Here is a 12721-nt window from a genome sequence, read left to right as displayed (position 1 = left end):
TGGTACAGAATCCTGGTCCAAATCAATTATCCCCCACAAATTTTACTTAACAGTACCTGGAGTAGTCAAACTCATAGGAAGAGAAAGCAAAATGGTGGTTACTATTTTGAGCATTTCTGAATGATCTTTTCCTATTTTGAAAATGAGTCCTTTGATGGATGTATGGATTTGAAATCTTTTATCCTACTCTGTTTTTTTTGTTTTTTTGTTTTTTTTTTGAGATGGAGTATCACTCTGTCACCCAGGCTGGAGTACAGTGGCGCGATCTCAGCTCACTGCAACCTCCACCCACCAGGTTCAAGCAATTCTCCTGCCTCAGCCTCCCGAGTAGCTGGGATTACAGGCGCCTGCCACTGCGCCTGGCTAATTTTTTTATTTTTAGTAGAGACAGGGTTTCACCATCTTGGTCAGGCTGGTCTTGAACTCTTGACCTCGTGATCCACCTGCCTCAGCCTCCCAAAGTGCTGGGATTACAGGCGTGAGCCACCGCATCCGGCCCTTTTCTCCTACTCTGTGGCTTGTCTTTTTACTCCCTTTATGATGTTTTTGTTGTATTTATTTATTTGGGTGGAACCATGTTTTTAATGGAGTAGAATTTATAAATATTTTTCTTTTTATAATTTGTGGGTGTGTGTTTTTTTTTTTTTAAGGCAGGGTCTCACTCTATTGCCCAGGCTGGAGAGCAGTGATGGGATCACAGACCACTGTAGCCTCAGCCTCCAGGGCTCAAGTGATCCTCCCACCTCAGCCTCTCAAGTAGCTGGGACTACAGCCGTAATGCCACCATGCCCAGCTACCTGTTAGTTTTAATTTTGTTGTAGAGATGAGGGTCTCACTATGTTGCCCAGGCTGGTCTCGAACTCCTGGCCTCAAGTGATCCTTCTGCCTCAGCCTCCCAAAGAGCTGGGATTACAGGCTTGAGCCACCATGCCTGGCATATTCCTACTTTTGAGAAGAGGTAGAAACTTCAGGGTCAATGCTTGTATCCGCTTCTCTCTACCGCCCCCAAGAATAGCCATGATGTTCTTGAAGAAGGCCAAGGTGGAGGATCTGCCATCCAGACACCAGGACTCACCACACAGCTGGAGTCATTTATGCTCTGTGGTCCGGGCACAGGGACAGCTTTCCAACCAGTGGAACAGAACACAGCCTGGAGCAGATCCAGGCACAGAAGGACGCTTGGCCCACTGCTGAGGAAGCGGAGGGAAGGATGGACTTCACAGATGGGGCTGGGAAAATTGGCCAATCATCCAATCATGTGGAAAACATTCAATTGGATCTTGGACTTCACCCTCATATAAAAATCAATTCCAGGCTGATAAAAGATCTCAATGTAAAAGGCAGATCTAGAGAGCTTTCCAACTTGACACAGGAGAATTGCATGCTGCCTGGGGGCAGCAAAGGGGTTCGTGAATGAGACATAACAAGCACAAACTAGGCTGGGCACGGTGGCTGACGCCTGTAACGGGAGGCCAAGGCGGGAGGATCACCTGAGCTCAGGAGTTCAAGACTAGCCTGGGCAACATGGTGAAATCCCATCTGTACAAAAAATACACGTGTTGGCACATGCCAGTAGTCCCAGCTACTCAGGAGGCTGAGATGGGAGGACTGCTTGAGCCCAGGAGGTTGAGGCCGCAGTAAGCCGTGTTCATGGCAATATACTCCAGCCTGGGCCCCAAAGCAAGACCCTTTTTCAAAAAAAAGAGAGAAAGGAAAAAATCACAAACTACAAGAAGAAAAATATTTATAAATATTATCTACCCCATTAAGAACACGGGCCCACCAAAAAAATTAAAAAAATAAAAATAAACCTAGAAACACCACACAGCAAAAAGACAAGCCACAGAGTGGGAAAAAGATTTACGGTCCCTGGCCTTGGACCCTGGGGAAGACCACAGACGGGATGCCGGTCCCCTAAGACTGGGAGAGACTCACTTTCAAAATATGAAAAAAATCACTCAGAAATGCTCAAAATGCTCCTCCTGGAACACACCTTTCATCCGGCCCCAAATGGGATGCATTGCTTAGTCCTAGGATTGGGGCCTCCCAAACAAATGCTTCCTAGAAATGTGACTTTCTCCTTTAGTCTGACTTAAATTAGTTCAAGTCTTATAGACCTTAAATTAAAGGCAGGACTAAAGCCCTCTGATTATAACCTAGTAGTCTGATCCTGGGAGCAAGTGCTGTCTGAAATGTGAGAAGAGATTTAGCCGTGTCATTTGAAAGGCCAGTGGGTTCTTTTTGCCTGGTCAGCAAAAACCCAGACTCTGCCCAGGTGGTCTCAGAGAAGGGAGGCCCAGGCTCTTTCCAGGCAAGTCCCAGACCCTTGGCCAGGCAGGGCAGAGCCAGGCCCACCAGGCCACATCCCTCCTGCGCGCAGCAGGTGTCTGCATGCCCAAGTGAGAACCACACTCCAGCCCTCTGCCTCCCTGGGAAGGGGGTTCCCTCTGCTCCCCTCAAGCATGGGGTGCTTTCCCCCTCCCCCAGCAGGACAGGGAGCGCTCTGTCCCCAGGGAACAGCCACAGTGGGCACAGCTGCGGTCACGGCCCCAGTGCGCCAGGCTTACTTGGGTTTCTTGACGTCCGTCATCTTGGTGTGCTCCCCAAATTCCCGCTTCAGGAATTCCTCCAGGGGCCCGGACTCGTAGGGCCTGGAGCCCCGGAACACCTCATCCTTCATGCGAAAGTACACGCCACGCATGTAGGCCATGGACTTACCTAGGAATAAGGGGGTCAGAGGTGGGGAGATGCAACGGCCACACGCAGGGCTCCCAGAGAACAGCCTACAGAGGGCCTGAGCGCAGGAGGTGGCAGGAGGAAGCGGGTTTACCGAGGCCTAAGCAAACCCACACTCTGGGCCCTTCCTTTGCAACTTTCCAGACAGACAGAAGCCCCCTTCCGGCTGGGCATGGTGGCTCACGCCTGTAATCCCTGCACTTTGGGAGGCTGAGGCGGGTGGAGCACTTGAGGTCAGGAGTTTGAGACCAGCCTGCCCAACATGGTGAAACCCCGTCTCTACTAAAAATACAAAAATTCACCAGGTGTGGTGGCAGGAGCCTGTAATCCCAGCTGCTTGGGAGGCTGAGAGGCAGGAGAATCGTGTGAACCCGGGAGCGGAGGTTGCAGTGAGTTGAGATGCACCACTGCACTCTAGCCTGGGCAACAGAGAGACTCAAAAACCACTGAAGGCTCGCTTCAGCAGCCCCAAGGCTCTGCACCTCATTTTGTATTCATGATTTTGTATTATTTTCCTTAAAGAAGAGCCCCTGAAGAGTAAAAGCTTATAAAAGACCCACCTTGTTTGTCACAGAAAACAAGGAACAGCCCTGTCCTTTGAGCCTTCAGAACAGACAGGGCCAAGGGGCCGGCTGCACCTCTAGGAAGGAGAAGCTGCTCCACCTCCCCAGTGAGGCAGTGAGTTCCCCAGGACCAGGGATGTACAAGCAGAGGGTAGCTGAAATGAGGGCATCTGCCCACCAAAGGGTCAGCCAGGACACCTCTCAAATTCCCCAGGGGGATGGATGGGGAAGAAATGGTCCCGGAATGGGGAAGAAATGGTCCCTGAGGAAGGACGTGGTCCTTTTGGAGAGGAAGCTAGGACTCTGCCCACTCTGCCTGCTCAGACCTTGTGGGAAGGTCTCAAGACCCTGGATGGGGAAGACCCTGGAAGGGGAAGACCCTGGATGGGGAAGAAATGGTCCCTGAAGAAGGATGTGGTCCTTGTGGAGAAGCTAGGACTCTACCCACTCTGCCTGCTCAGACCTTGTGCCCACCCTTGGACCCTATGGAAGACCAGAGAGGGGATGCTAGGACCCTGAGGCCGGGGGAGAGAGCTGGGTGCATAGCTGGAGACCCAGTCCTGACTGCCCAGTTCACTGGGCGACCCTCTCTGGTTCTCAGTTTCCCCATCTGCTCACCTTGCAGGGCTATGGTGAGAATCACCAAAAGGAAATGAAATACCAGTCAAGGAACTGCTGTGGACACTAAAGTCCCGGCAACTTGACAGATGACTCTTGTCCTCCATCCATGGGACTCCGTCCCCAGCACCTCCTGGACTGCCTGAGCCCCCTGCTCCTGAGGCTGGGGGTATGCCTGCCTCAGCTCTGCATCCCTAGCATCCAACATAGGCCTGGCCCACAGACCCTGATACCCACCCCAGGGTGGGGAGTCCTCCCCTGGCACCTCCAAGACTTTGCATGACCAGGATCCACATATGGGGGCACTCTGGAGAAAAATGGAATCTGACCAGCACAGGGGCAGGGGCGCCAGTCAGAGATGTTGAGTCCCAGGGCAATGCCCAGGGGGTTGGGGGGAGCTGAGGACCCTGATCTGGGAGTGCCCCTCCCCACCTGTCAGCACCTAGAAGTTCAGACAGCTCCAGAGAGGAGCCATCACAACACTGGCCACCCGGCTATCTGTCCAGCAAGCTAGGCGTTTTTGCAAAGTGGCAATGAAAGGAGACGACACAGTGGCCTGTGGCCTGGGAAGTGCCAGGCTGGGAGTCTAGGGGACTGCGCTCCAGCCCAGCAACTCCACGGATGAGCTATGTGACTTCACATCATCCCTCCCGACCTGGTACTTGGATTGAATTGAATTTTTCCCAGTAAATTGAAATTTACTGGGAAATTTCAGTAAAATTTCCCAGTAAAAATGAAGTGTGCAGGCGAGGGCTCTGGCATCCTGAGGCTGAGTGGCTCCTCATTTCTGAGACTGCCTGCTGTGTGCACCCTGGGAACGGGATTCCTTATGTGCAGGCTGTGTGGCCCCTGGTGCCTGCTTTGCAGGGGTGAGGGGAGGAGGGGTTACGGTAATTGATAGAAAATGCTTCCTATGCTGAAATTTCACAGCCAGCTCTACCCTCTGTGGCCAGAGGGTGGGGGATCCCCCAACCTAAGCCCATGTGCCCAGCCCTTCTCCCTCCAGCCTGGGACCCCAGCACCTGCAGCCCCCACCCCCGCCTCCACAAAGGGCTTATAGCCCTCCCCTACCCCTCCACTGTCTTTTTGCAAAGCCTTGAAAATGAACTCGGCCTCCTTGAGGACAGGCCTCAGCCCCACCTGGCCCCATCCCTGGGGCCGCCCTCACCGTGCAGAATGGCCAGGGCCAGGATGCCTCCAGTGCTGGTGCCCGCCACCCAGTCAAACAGGTCCTTGGTGGCCACACCCGAGGCCTTCTCGATGGCGATGAGGAGCTGGATGATGATGAGGCCTTTCACTCCTCCTCCGTCGAGGCACAGCAGGTGGTCGTGGCTGAAGTGGGAACAGCAGTGGGAGAGAGGAAGGTCTGGCCACAGCCCAGCACTTTACATCCGCCCTCACGGCCCTTGTCCCCTGCAGCTGTGCCCTGGCAGACAGACCCAGACAGACCCGAGGAACTTCTGTCCTATGCAGGGCAGTGAGGGTGGGGGTGAGGGCAGTAAAGGAACAAATGTCTAGTATTTCAGGGGCTGGAGAGTGCAACAGAGAAAGGGAAAGGAAGGCCAGGGGGTGATCTCACTGATCAGGGACCATCCCAGCAGGCTCTGGGCCAGTCTCCCCAACTTGGGACACCTGATTTTGGTCAGTATCAGGCCTGACCCAAAGCAGATGCCTGATAAAGTCTGTTGGAATTAAACAAGGCTGGGGGAGGAGGGGCCGGGCCCTACAGCCAGGCCAGGAACGGGCAGTAAGTGGGTGTCAGGGTCCTCCACACAAGGTGGGAGAAGCAGGGGAAGAGCAGGTAGGGAGGAAGGAAGAGGTTCATGTCAGGGGCTGTGGGAGGGGTACCACCAGCATTATTAGCCCATGTCATTGTCCCAAACGCCCCTGAGGTACCCTTCCTGACATCCCTGTGCTTATTTGTTTATTTATTCAGAGACGGAGTTTCACTCTTTTTGCCCAGCCTGGAGTGCAATAACGTGATCTCGGCTTACCACAACCTCCACCCCCTGGGTTCAAGTGATTCTCCTGCCTCAGCCTCCCGAGTAGCTAGGATCACAGGCACCCGCCACCACACCCAGCTAATTTTGTATTTTTAGTAGAGATGGGGTTTCTCCATGTTGGCCAGGCTGGTCTTGAACTCCCAACCTCAGGTGATCTGCCTGCCTCGGCCTCCCAAAGTGCTGGGATTACAGGCGCAAGCCACCGTGCCCGGCCTTATTGATTGATTGATTGAGACAGGTCTCCCTCTGTCACCCAGGCTGGCGTGCAGTGGCACAATCACAGTTCACTGCAGCCTCAACCTTCTGGGCTCAAGTGATCCTGCCACCTCAGACTCCTGAGTAGCTGGAACTACAGGCAGGAGCCACTGCACCTGCTCTCTGTGCATATTTTTGAGTGAAGGAGGGAGTGTCGCTCAGAGGTTAGGTGACGGGAATCAAGTCACATGGATGTGGACTCGACCTGGACTCGGGTCTGCCGCCTCTTGAGTCACATGCTCTCCAGAGCGCTCTGACACGTCTCCCCACATCCTGCCTGTCCTCACTGGCCATGCCCTGGGGGAACGCCTTTGTGGTCGGTTCAGCCTGGAACCTTCCTCTGATCTTCTCATCTTCCCATCTCAGCTTGAATGTCACTGCCTGAGAGAAGCCTGCCCTGACGCCATCGGGACCCTCCCGCACGGCCCGCCTGCTCCACCTGCTTCCTGGTGGAGGCTGCTTCCATTCCATTCGCAATCTTTCTTTTACTCTCTCCTGCGCTGACCTGGAAGCTCCACCAGGGCAGAGGCCATCTCTGCTCTGCACAGCACTGTGTGTCAAGGGGATGCAGGAGGTGCCCGAGAGGGCTGATAAATGGAGGAGGCCCAGGCCCACCTCTAGGGGTCTTTTCCTGGACCAGGTACCCAGCCCCCCAGTAAGTCCAGAGGTGGCAGGGGAGGCTATGCTGTTGCTGGAGGCCAAAGCAAACAAGCAAGACTCCTGAAGATGCGGGGCTGGCAACAGACATGAACCGAGAGGGCGCAGGGCTCTGTAGCTTGGAAGGCCCAAGTGGGGAGGTACCGAGGGGTCTCTGGACTCTCACCTTGGCCCCGCTCCAGGGAGGGTTCTGAGGCTCCAGAATCTGGGGAATCTGCTTCTCCTCCCTTGGGAAATGTGGGTCCTCCCTCAGGTACAGCTGCCTCACCTCAGCCCCTGTACAGGTGTGTGTGTGTGTATGTGTGTACATGCATGTGTGTGTGCGCGTGTCCATGTGTTTGCATGTGGGCATGCATGCGTGTGCATGTGGGTGCATGTGCATGCATGTATACTGTGTGCGTGTGTGCGTGCATGCACGAGCATGCAGGGGGCACAGGGGAGGGAATGCTGATGGGGCAGGGGCACCTCCAGGGCACACAACAGGGTGGCATGGAAGCGAGTGCGACGTGTGAGGACCGACAGAGCTGCACGATCACTGCCTCGCCCTGGGAGTGGAGCTGCCTCTGATTCTGAGAAGAGAGCTTTCCCTGCAGGGCACTGGTACTAGATATAGAGTCCACAAAGAACCCAGAGAGAGCCTGGGGTAGCACAAAGGACGTGGGTTCGGAAGACCTGGGTGTGAGTCGCCACCCTGACACTCACTCTGTGACCCTGAGCAAGTCACTTAACCTCTCGGGGGCTCAGGCTCTGCACCTGCGAAACAAGGTTACTAATTCCTCCCTGGGAAGGTTGTTAGGAACATGAGAGACTAATACAGAATAAATGAATCAACCGCAGCAATAAAGGGAGGGGGCGACAGCAGTAGCTGGAAACGCATTTGTCCTGGTACCTTGCCGTGCCCGCTGGCACTGATTCCAAGCACCCGGGATTATGCCTGAAGGGCAAGGCCTGAGCGTCGTCTCTTTGCATCCTGTCACCCAGGCCCGCCTCTTAAAATGGGCCTGGGTATAGAGCAGGTGCTGGGAAGGCAGCCCACTCCACTATTCTGCAGAGGGAGGTGGTTAAGGAAGCCGGTAGGAGCAGTGGGAAGCAGCTGCTGAGATCTCCCCAGGGGGGACCCAGGCATCTCCAGTGGCCTCCGGGATCAGGCCCACCATCCACTCATGGCTCGAGGAGGTCAGGGAGGGCGGCCAGAACACTGCGCCAGCCCCACTGAATCCAAGAAGCCTGGCACCCTGGGCTGGTCCCCAGAGTGAGTTCTGTCTCTGCTGAGAACTGTACGACTAGGAGCAGAGCCATCTCGCCGGCTGTGGGGGTGCAGAGTAAAAAGCCTTGAACCCACGACAGGGGGTGGGTGAGGGATAGGAAAGTGCACACATTCCCCTTTCTGCCCCCACTCTCAATCCACTTACGTCCGCTTCTCGTCCCTCATGGAGCCCAGGATGAACGCTGGCTTCCGGGCCCGCGAGATGTGCATGAGATCCTGCAGTTCTGTGAGGCACAGAGCAGGGCATGCTGTGGACAGGCGGGTCCCCAAGCCCTGCCACCCCAGGGTCCCTAGATCAAACCTGGGCTGTGCCTCACCATGGCCACGCCCTCACCCCACTCCCCGGTCATCTGTCCCTTCCCCCCAGGAAGGACTCTGTCCCAGGAGAACGCTGAGCCAGAGGCCACAGGAGAGAAATGGGCTGGAGTGGAAAAGGGGGCCCACTGCTCTGGGAAGGGCTCCCTACCCTGCCCAGCCAGCTCCCAGGTTCCCCTCAATCTCTTCCTCTTGAAACCCTGAGGCATGAATACCCTTGTGTGTCCTCTTCAGACAAAGTGCTTCTTCTTGCATCAGAGCCGATGCTGCTGATAACCACCTGGGGCCTAAGAATTCTTATTCCCTATTGACATGTGAGGCTCTAAGCGGGTCCGTGATTCGCCCAGGGTCATTTAGTCAAAAGGCCGAGTCAGGACGTTCCTCGGGGTTTAAGTTCATAGATGAAGGGAGACATCCCTTGTCCTGATCCCAGGTCTGGAAATCCCAGTGGCCTCTGGGATCAGGCCCACCATCCACTCTGTCCACGTCTTCCTTTGTGTCCAAGGCCTGCCCCATGTCCACCCAATTGACTAGCTGCCCCTCCTGACAAGCAGCCCAGTCCCCAGGTGCCTGGCGCAGCAGCCTGCATGACCCCAACTCTGACAGCCCCCCACCACTGCGCAGAGTCTAGAAGCAGCAAAGCAGAACCGATGGCTGCGAAGCGGTGTCTCCCCCTTCCCAGGGCACATGGCTGCACAGTGAACAAGGGAAGCAGGAGAGCGGCCGAGAGAGGCCGTGGACAGAGCACCAGGGACAGGGTGCGGGGGAAGGGGCATGTGGTGTGTGTGCAGCTGAGAAGGACAAGTTAGGGAATGACAGCTAGAGCTAATGTCGCATGGCTAGGCTCGGCAGCCTCTCCAGGCCCAGGGCGTTACCCATCTGGCGCCGCACCCCAGGCCCACCATCCAGCCTGGCTTGGGTGACTGCCTGCAAAATTGAGAGACAAAGATGGGAGGTGGAGGGAGGAGTTCCTGGGAGGGGAGAGGGAGGTGGAGCCAGAAGGACTGGGGGCTGTGGTCACGGTGCCTCTCCAGAGCTCCAGACTTGGTCAGGCTACCCTGGCTGGAGGTGCTGCCGCCTCCACAGTTAAAAGTCTGGCTTGCCAAGGACTGGCTCCTGGCTGCCCTCTTTTCAGGGGACCCCACTCCCAAACCCTCGAGGTCCCTGGGTGGGCCAGCCCACAGAAAGCCCAGAGAAGGGTCCCGACTAGTCTGAGGGTATCTCCCTGGGCACGAAGGATGTACCGGGGCAGATGCTGGCTGCCTGGCCACATTCAATTTCTGAAAGTCACCATGGGGTCAGGAAGGGGACACACAGGTCTCAGGCCCAACGGAGATTCAAACAGTGTGACAGAGGTCAAGCCAGAGTGACAGAGGAGAAGCCAGAGGGCCTGGGCCCCCAGTCCTGACAGCACTCCTCACTGCCCACCTTGAGCACCCTGGGGACAGGAGGGCCATGACAGCAGCGACCTTATGGGTGCCACTGGAAATGCCCAGGCCTGAGACTGTGTTCAGGGCACATCCTCTCAGGGGCAACAGAGCGTGGCACATCAGCCAGGGATGCCCTAGGCCTCTGGGATCTGTGGGTTGCTGGCTGCCTGGAGGCTGACAACTCTGGCTCCATCCTCCCCTGCTGCCTTCAGTGACCTCCATCCTGGGGATCCTGTTGCTCTGGTGGGGCCTGCTCTGATCCAGGGGCCTGGGAACCAGCTGGAGAAGAGGGAGTTGGGAGGCAAGGCCTACCTAGGTTGTTTAGGCTGATCGGTGGGGGCTGAGCTCTTTCCAGGGAGAAGGGGTGATGTGGCGCTGCAAAGCCCTGCTCCGCGGGGACCCCGTGGATGGGTGGGGAGCAGTATTCGGCCCCCACAGTTCTCAGCAGAGTCAAGATCGCCTTCCTGGTGTCAACTTGTCATGGTTTGGGGAAGGGGAGACCGCACAGGATCAGAAACGATGTCAACATGCAAAGGAGAGGCCCCTCGTTTCCACACTCCGTCCCGTCCCAGCTACCAGGCCCTGGGCACGCGGGCTGCTCCAGAGGCCTCAGCCCACCCTGACAGGGAGTGCTGCCCCCAGGCTGGTACATCCCAAGCAGCTTCCTAAGGTCAGGGAAGGAGGATATGGGAGAAGGAGGTCACTGTCACCCCGCCTGATGACTGTGGGAACTCCTTTCCTTGTACTCCAACTGAGAAAGCAGGGTTCCCACGGCCACTTTCAGTGATTCTCAAAAATGCTCAGAGGATAGTTCAGGGTTCCAAAGGGACTCCTGAGCCAGCCAGTGGGCACCTACTCCACTGGATGGATGGGATTGCTGAAAAGGAGGCCACAGATGCGGTGCATGCGGACACACACGTGTGCACTGGCACACACAAACTGGTGCCATCAGTGACCCCCACAGCTCCTGAAACCCTCCAGAGCAGGCTCCAGGCCTCTGGTGAGGAGGATCTGCTCTGTCCAGCTCAGAAGCGAAGGCTCACTGGGCGAGCGTGCAGCACGTGGCCATGCGCTCCTGTCCACACAGGCATGCCCAGAGCTCATGCAGTATAGTGCATGCACCCTAGGGTCATTCTAGCCAGTGGTTCCATCAGTGAATTCCCCAACAGTAGAGGAAAAGGGCTGCTGCTGGCTCTCCTGTCCCCACCCCTGCTGGGAGTCTTAGCACCTGGAGTGGGGCTGCATGGAAGAGGATGTTGGTATGGCAAGACCCTTGGTGGGCCTGCATCTGCTGCTCAGGGCCCTTGCGCTTGGGTAAGGTAGCCCCCCCTCAGAGTAAGAGGTGCTCCTGGCAGCTCTGAGCAGGGCAGGTCAGCACAGGATGCTGGTGCCTGATGACTGGGACTTCCCTCCTCCTCAGGCCCTGCATCCACCCAACCCTCGCCCCACTCCGGCCCCAGAGTGCAGAACACATACGTCTGCTGATCTTGGAGGCTAGGAATGTAGGAGTCTCCCCAGAGTCATTCGGGCTGTCCACTTCTGCTCCAAACACAATGAGGGCCTTGATCATCTCCACGTTGTCTTTCTGTCGGGGATGAGAGAGGGTAAGACGTGTAACTGCTCGGGGAAGTGAAGAGGAAAGGGACCCTTGGCTGCCTGCCCCAGCCTGTCAACTCACCCAGCGGGCCTCTCCTCAGCACGGGGAGACACTGGAACCCTCCTCACCCCGACCCCAGTCAATCTGGTAGTCCAAAGTCTGCCATTTGATGGCTGGGGCCCTGACAAACACGTTTAAAAGCACCCACAGGGGAGGGTGTAAGAACCCAGGCAGAAACTCGAGGTGACTCGCCCCTGCTCTGCCAGCTCCGCTTCCAAGGAAGCAGTGCATCTGTGACCCCGACCCAGGAGCCATGGGGACACAGTAGGTCAGCTGCTGATGGCTTTCAGGAGTAGCAAGGAGAGGGTGGGTGAGGGCAGGGAAGGTCATCTTGCTCACCCAGTCCAGGGTGTCATCCCTGAGGGGTGACCGAGCACACGTGCCCCTGATGACAGCCTTCAGGGGAGTGCCCCTGCGAAGGGCATCACACATTTCCACACCTGGAGGCCAGGCAGGGGCGCAGAGCACGGCATGGTTTCACAGGACACACTGGCCACCTGGAACTCTGGGCTCCGGTCTTGTCACCTCCCTCTTCTTGGGACCTGATTTCCCTGCCTAGAGGATGAAGCTGTGGGTCTAGAATGGGGTTTTCCAAACAATTCTTCTATTAGAATGTTCTATTAGGACTTCTATGGCTATAAATATGTGTGTGTTTTCAGCATTAACTGTGATTTGTTGTTGTTACCTTTTTTTTTTTTGAGACGGAGTCTCACTCTATCACCCAGGCTGGAGGGCAGTGGTGCGATCTCAGCTCACTGCAACCTCTGCCTCCCAGGTTCAAGCAATTCTCCTGCCTCAGCCTCCTGAGTAGCTGGGATTACAGGCGCCCACCACTACGCCCAGCTAATTTTTTGTATTTTTAGTAGAGACGGGGTTTCACCATGTTTGCCAGGCTGGTCTTGAACTCCTGACCTCGTGATTCACCCACTTCGGCCTCCCAAAGTGCTGGGATTACAGGCGTGAGCCACCGCCCCCGGCCTTGATTACCTTTTATGGTTGGCACTGGATGGATGGATGGCCATTTATGGTAGTGATAAAACATTTCTCTCAAAATAAATTTAAGTCAGTTTAAAAGTAAGCTAGGCTGGGCATGGTGACTCACGCCTGTAATCCCAGCAGTTTGTGAGGTGAGGCGGGTGGATCACCTGAGGTTGGGAGTTTGGGACCAGCCTGACCAAGATGGAAAAACCCCGTCTCTACTAAAAATACAAAATTAGCCG

At 56.0% G+C, this 12721-nt stretch overlaps 1 protein-coding gene across 6 annotated transcripts in view; it reads right to left on the bottom strand.

Annotated features, from left to right (window-relative positions):
- PLA2G6 (phospholipase A2 group VI) overlaps window positions 1-12721 on the bottom strand; it is a 72497-nt gene that overhangs the window by 6652 nt on the left and 53124 nt on the right. For 3 of the 6 annotated variants that reach the window (XM_025398072.1, XM_025398069.1, XM_025398068.1), the window contains 5 exons: window positions 11321-11429; window positions 10157-10318; window positions 8245-8323; window positions 5086-5249; window positions 2568-2718 (listed from right to left, as the gene is read on the bottom strand). In XM_025398072.1, coding sequence (XP_025253857.1) covers window positions 2568-2718; window positions 5086-5249; window positions 8245-8323; window positions 10157-10318; window positions 11321-11429 — 665 coding nt within the window. The remainder of the gene's footprint in view (window positions 1-2567; window positions 2719-5085; window positions 5250-8244; window positions 8324-10156; window positions 10319-11320; window positions 11430-12721) is intronic. The other 3 variants (XM_025398070.1, XM_025398074.1, XM_025398071.1) reach the window with 1 other exon arrangement.

Source organism: Theropithecus gelada, chromosome 10, assembly GCF_003255815.1.
Source record: "Theropithecus gelada isolate Dixy chromosome 10, Tgel_1.0, whole genome shotgun sequence".
In the NCBI taxonomy this organism is placed as follows: Eukaryota; Metazoa; Chordata; class Mammalia; order Primates; family Cercopithecidae; genus Theropithecus; species Theropithecus gelada.
This window is presented reverse-complemented; position numbering and strand designations above follow the sequence as displayed.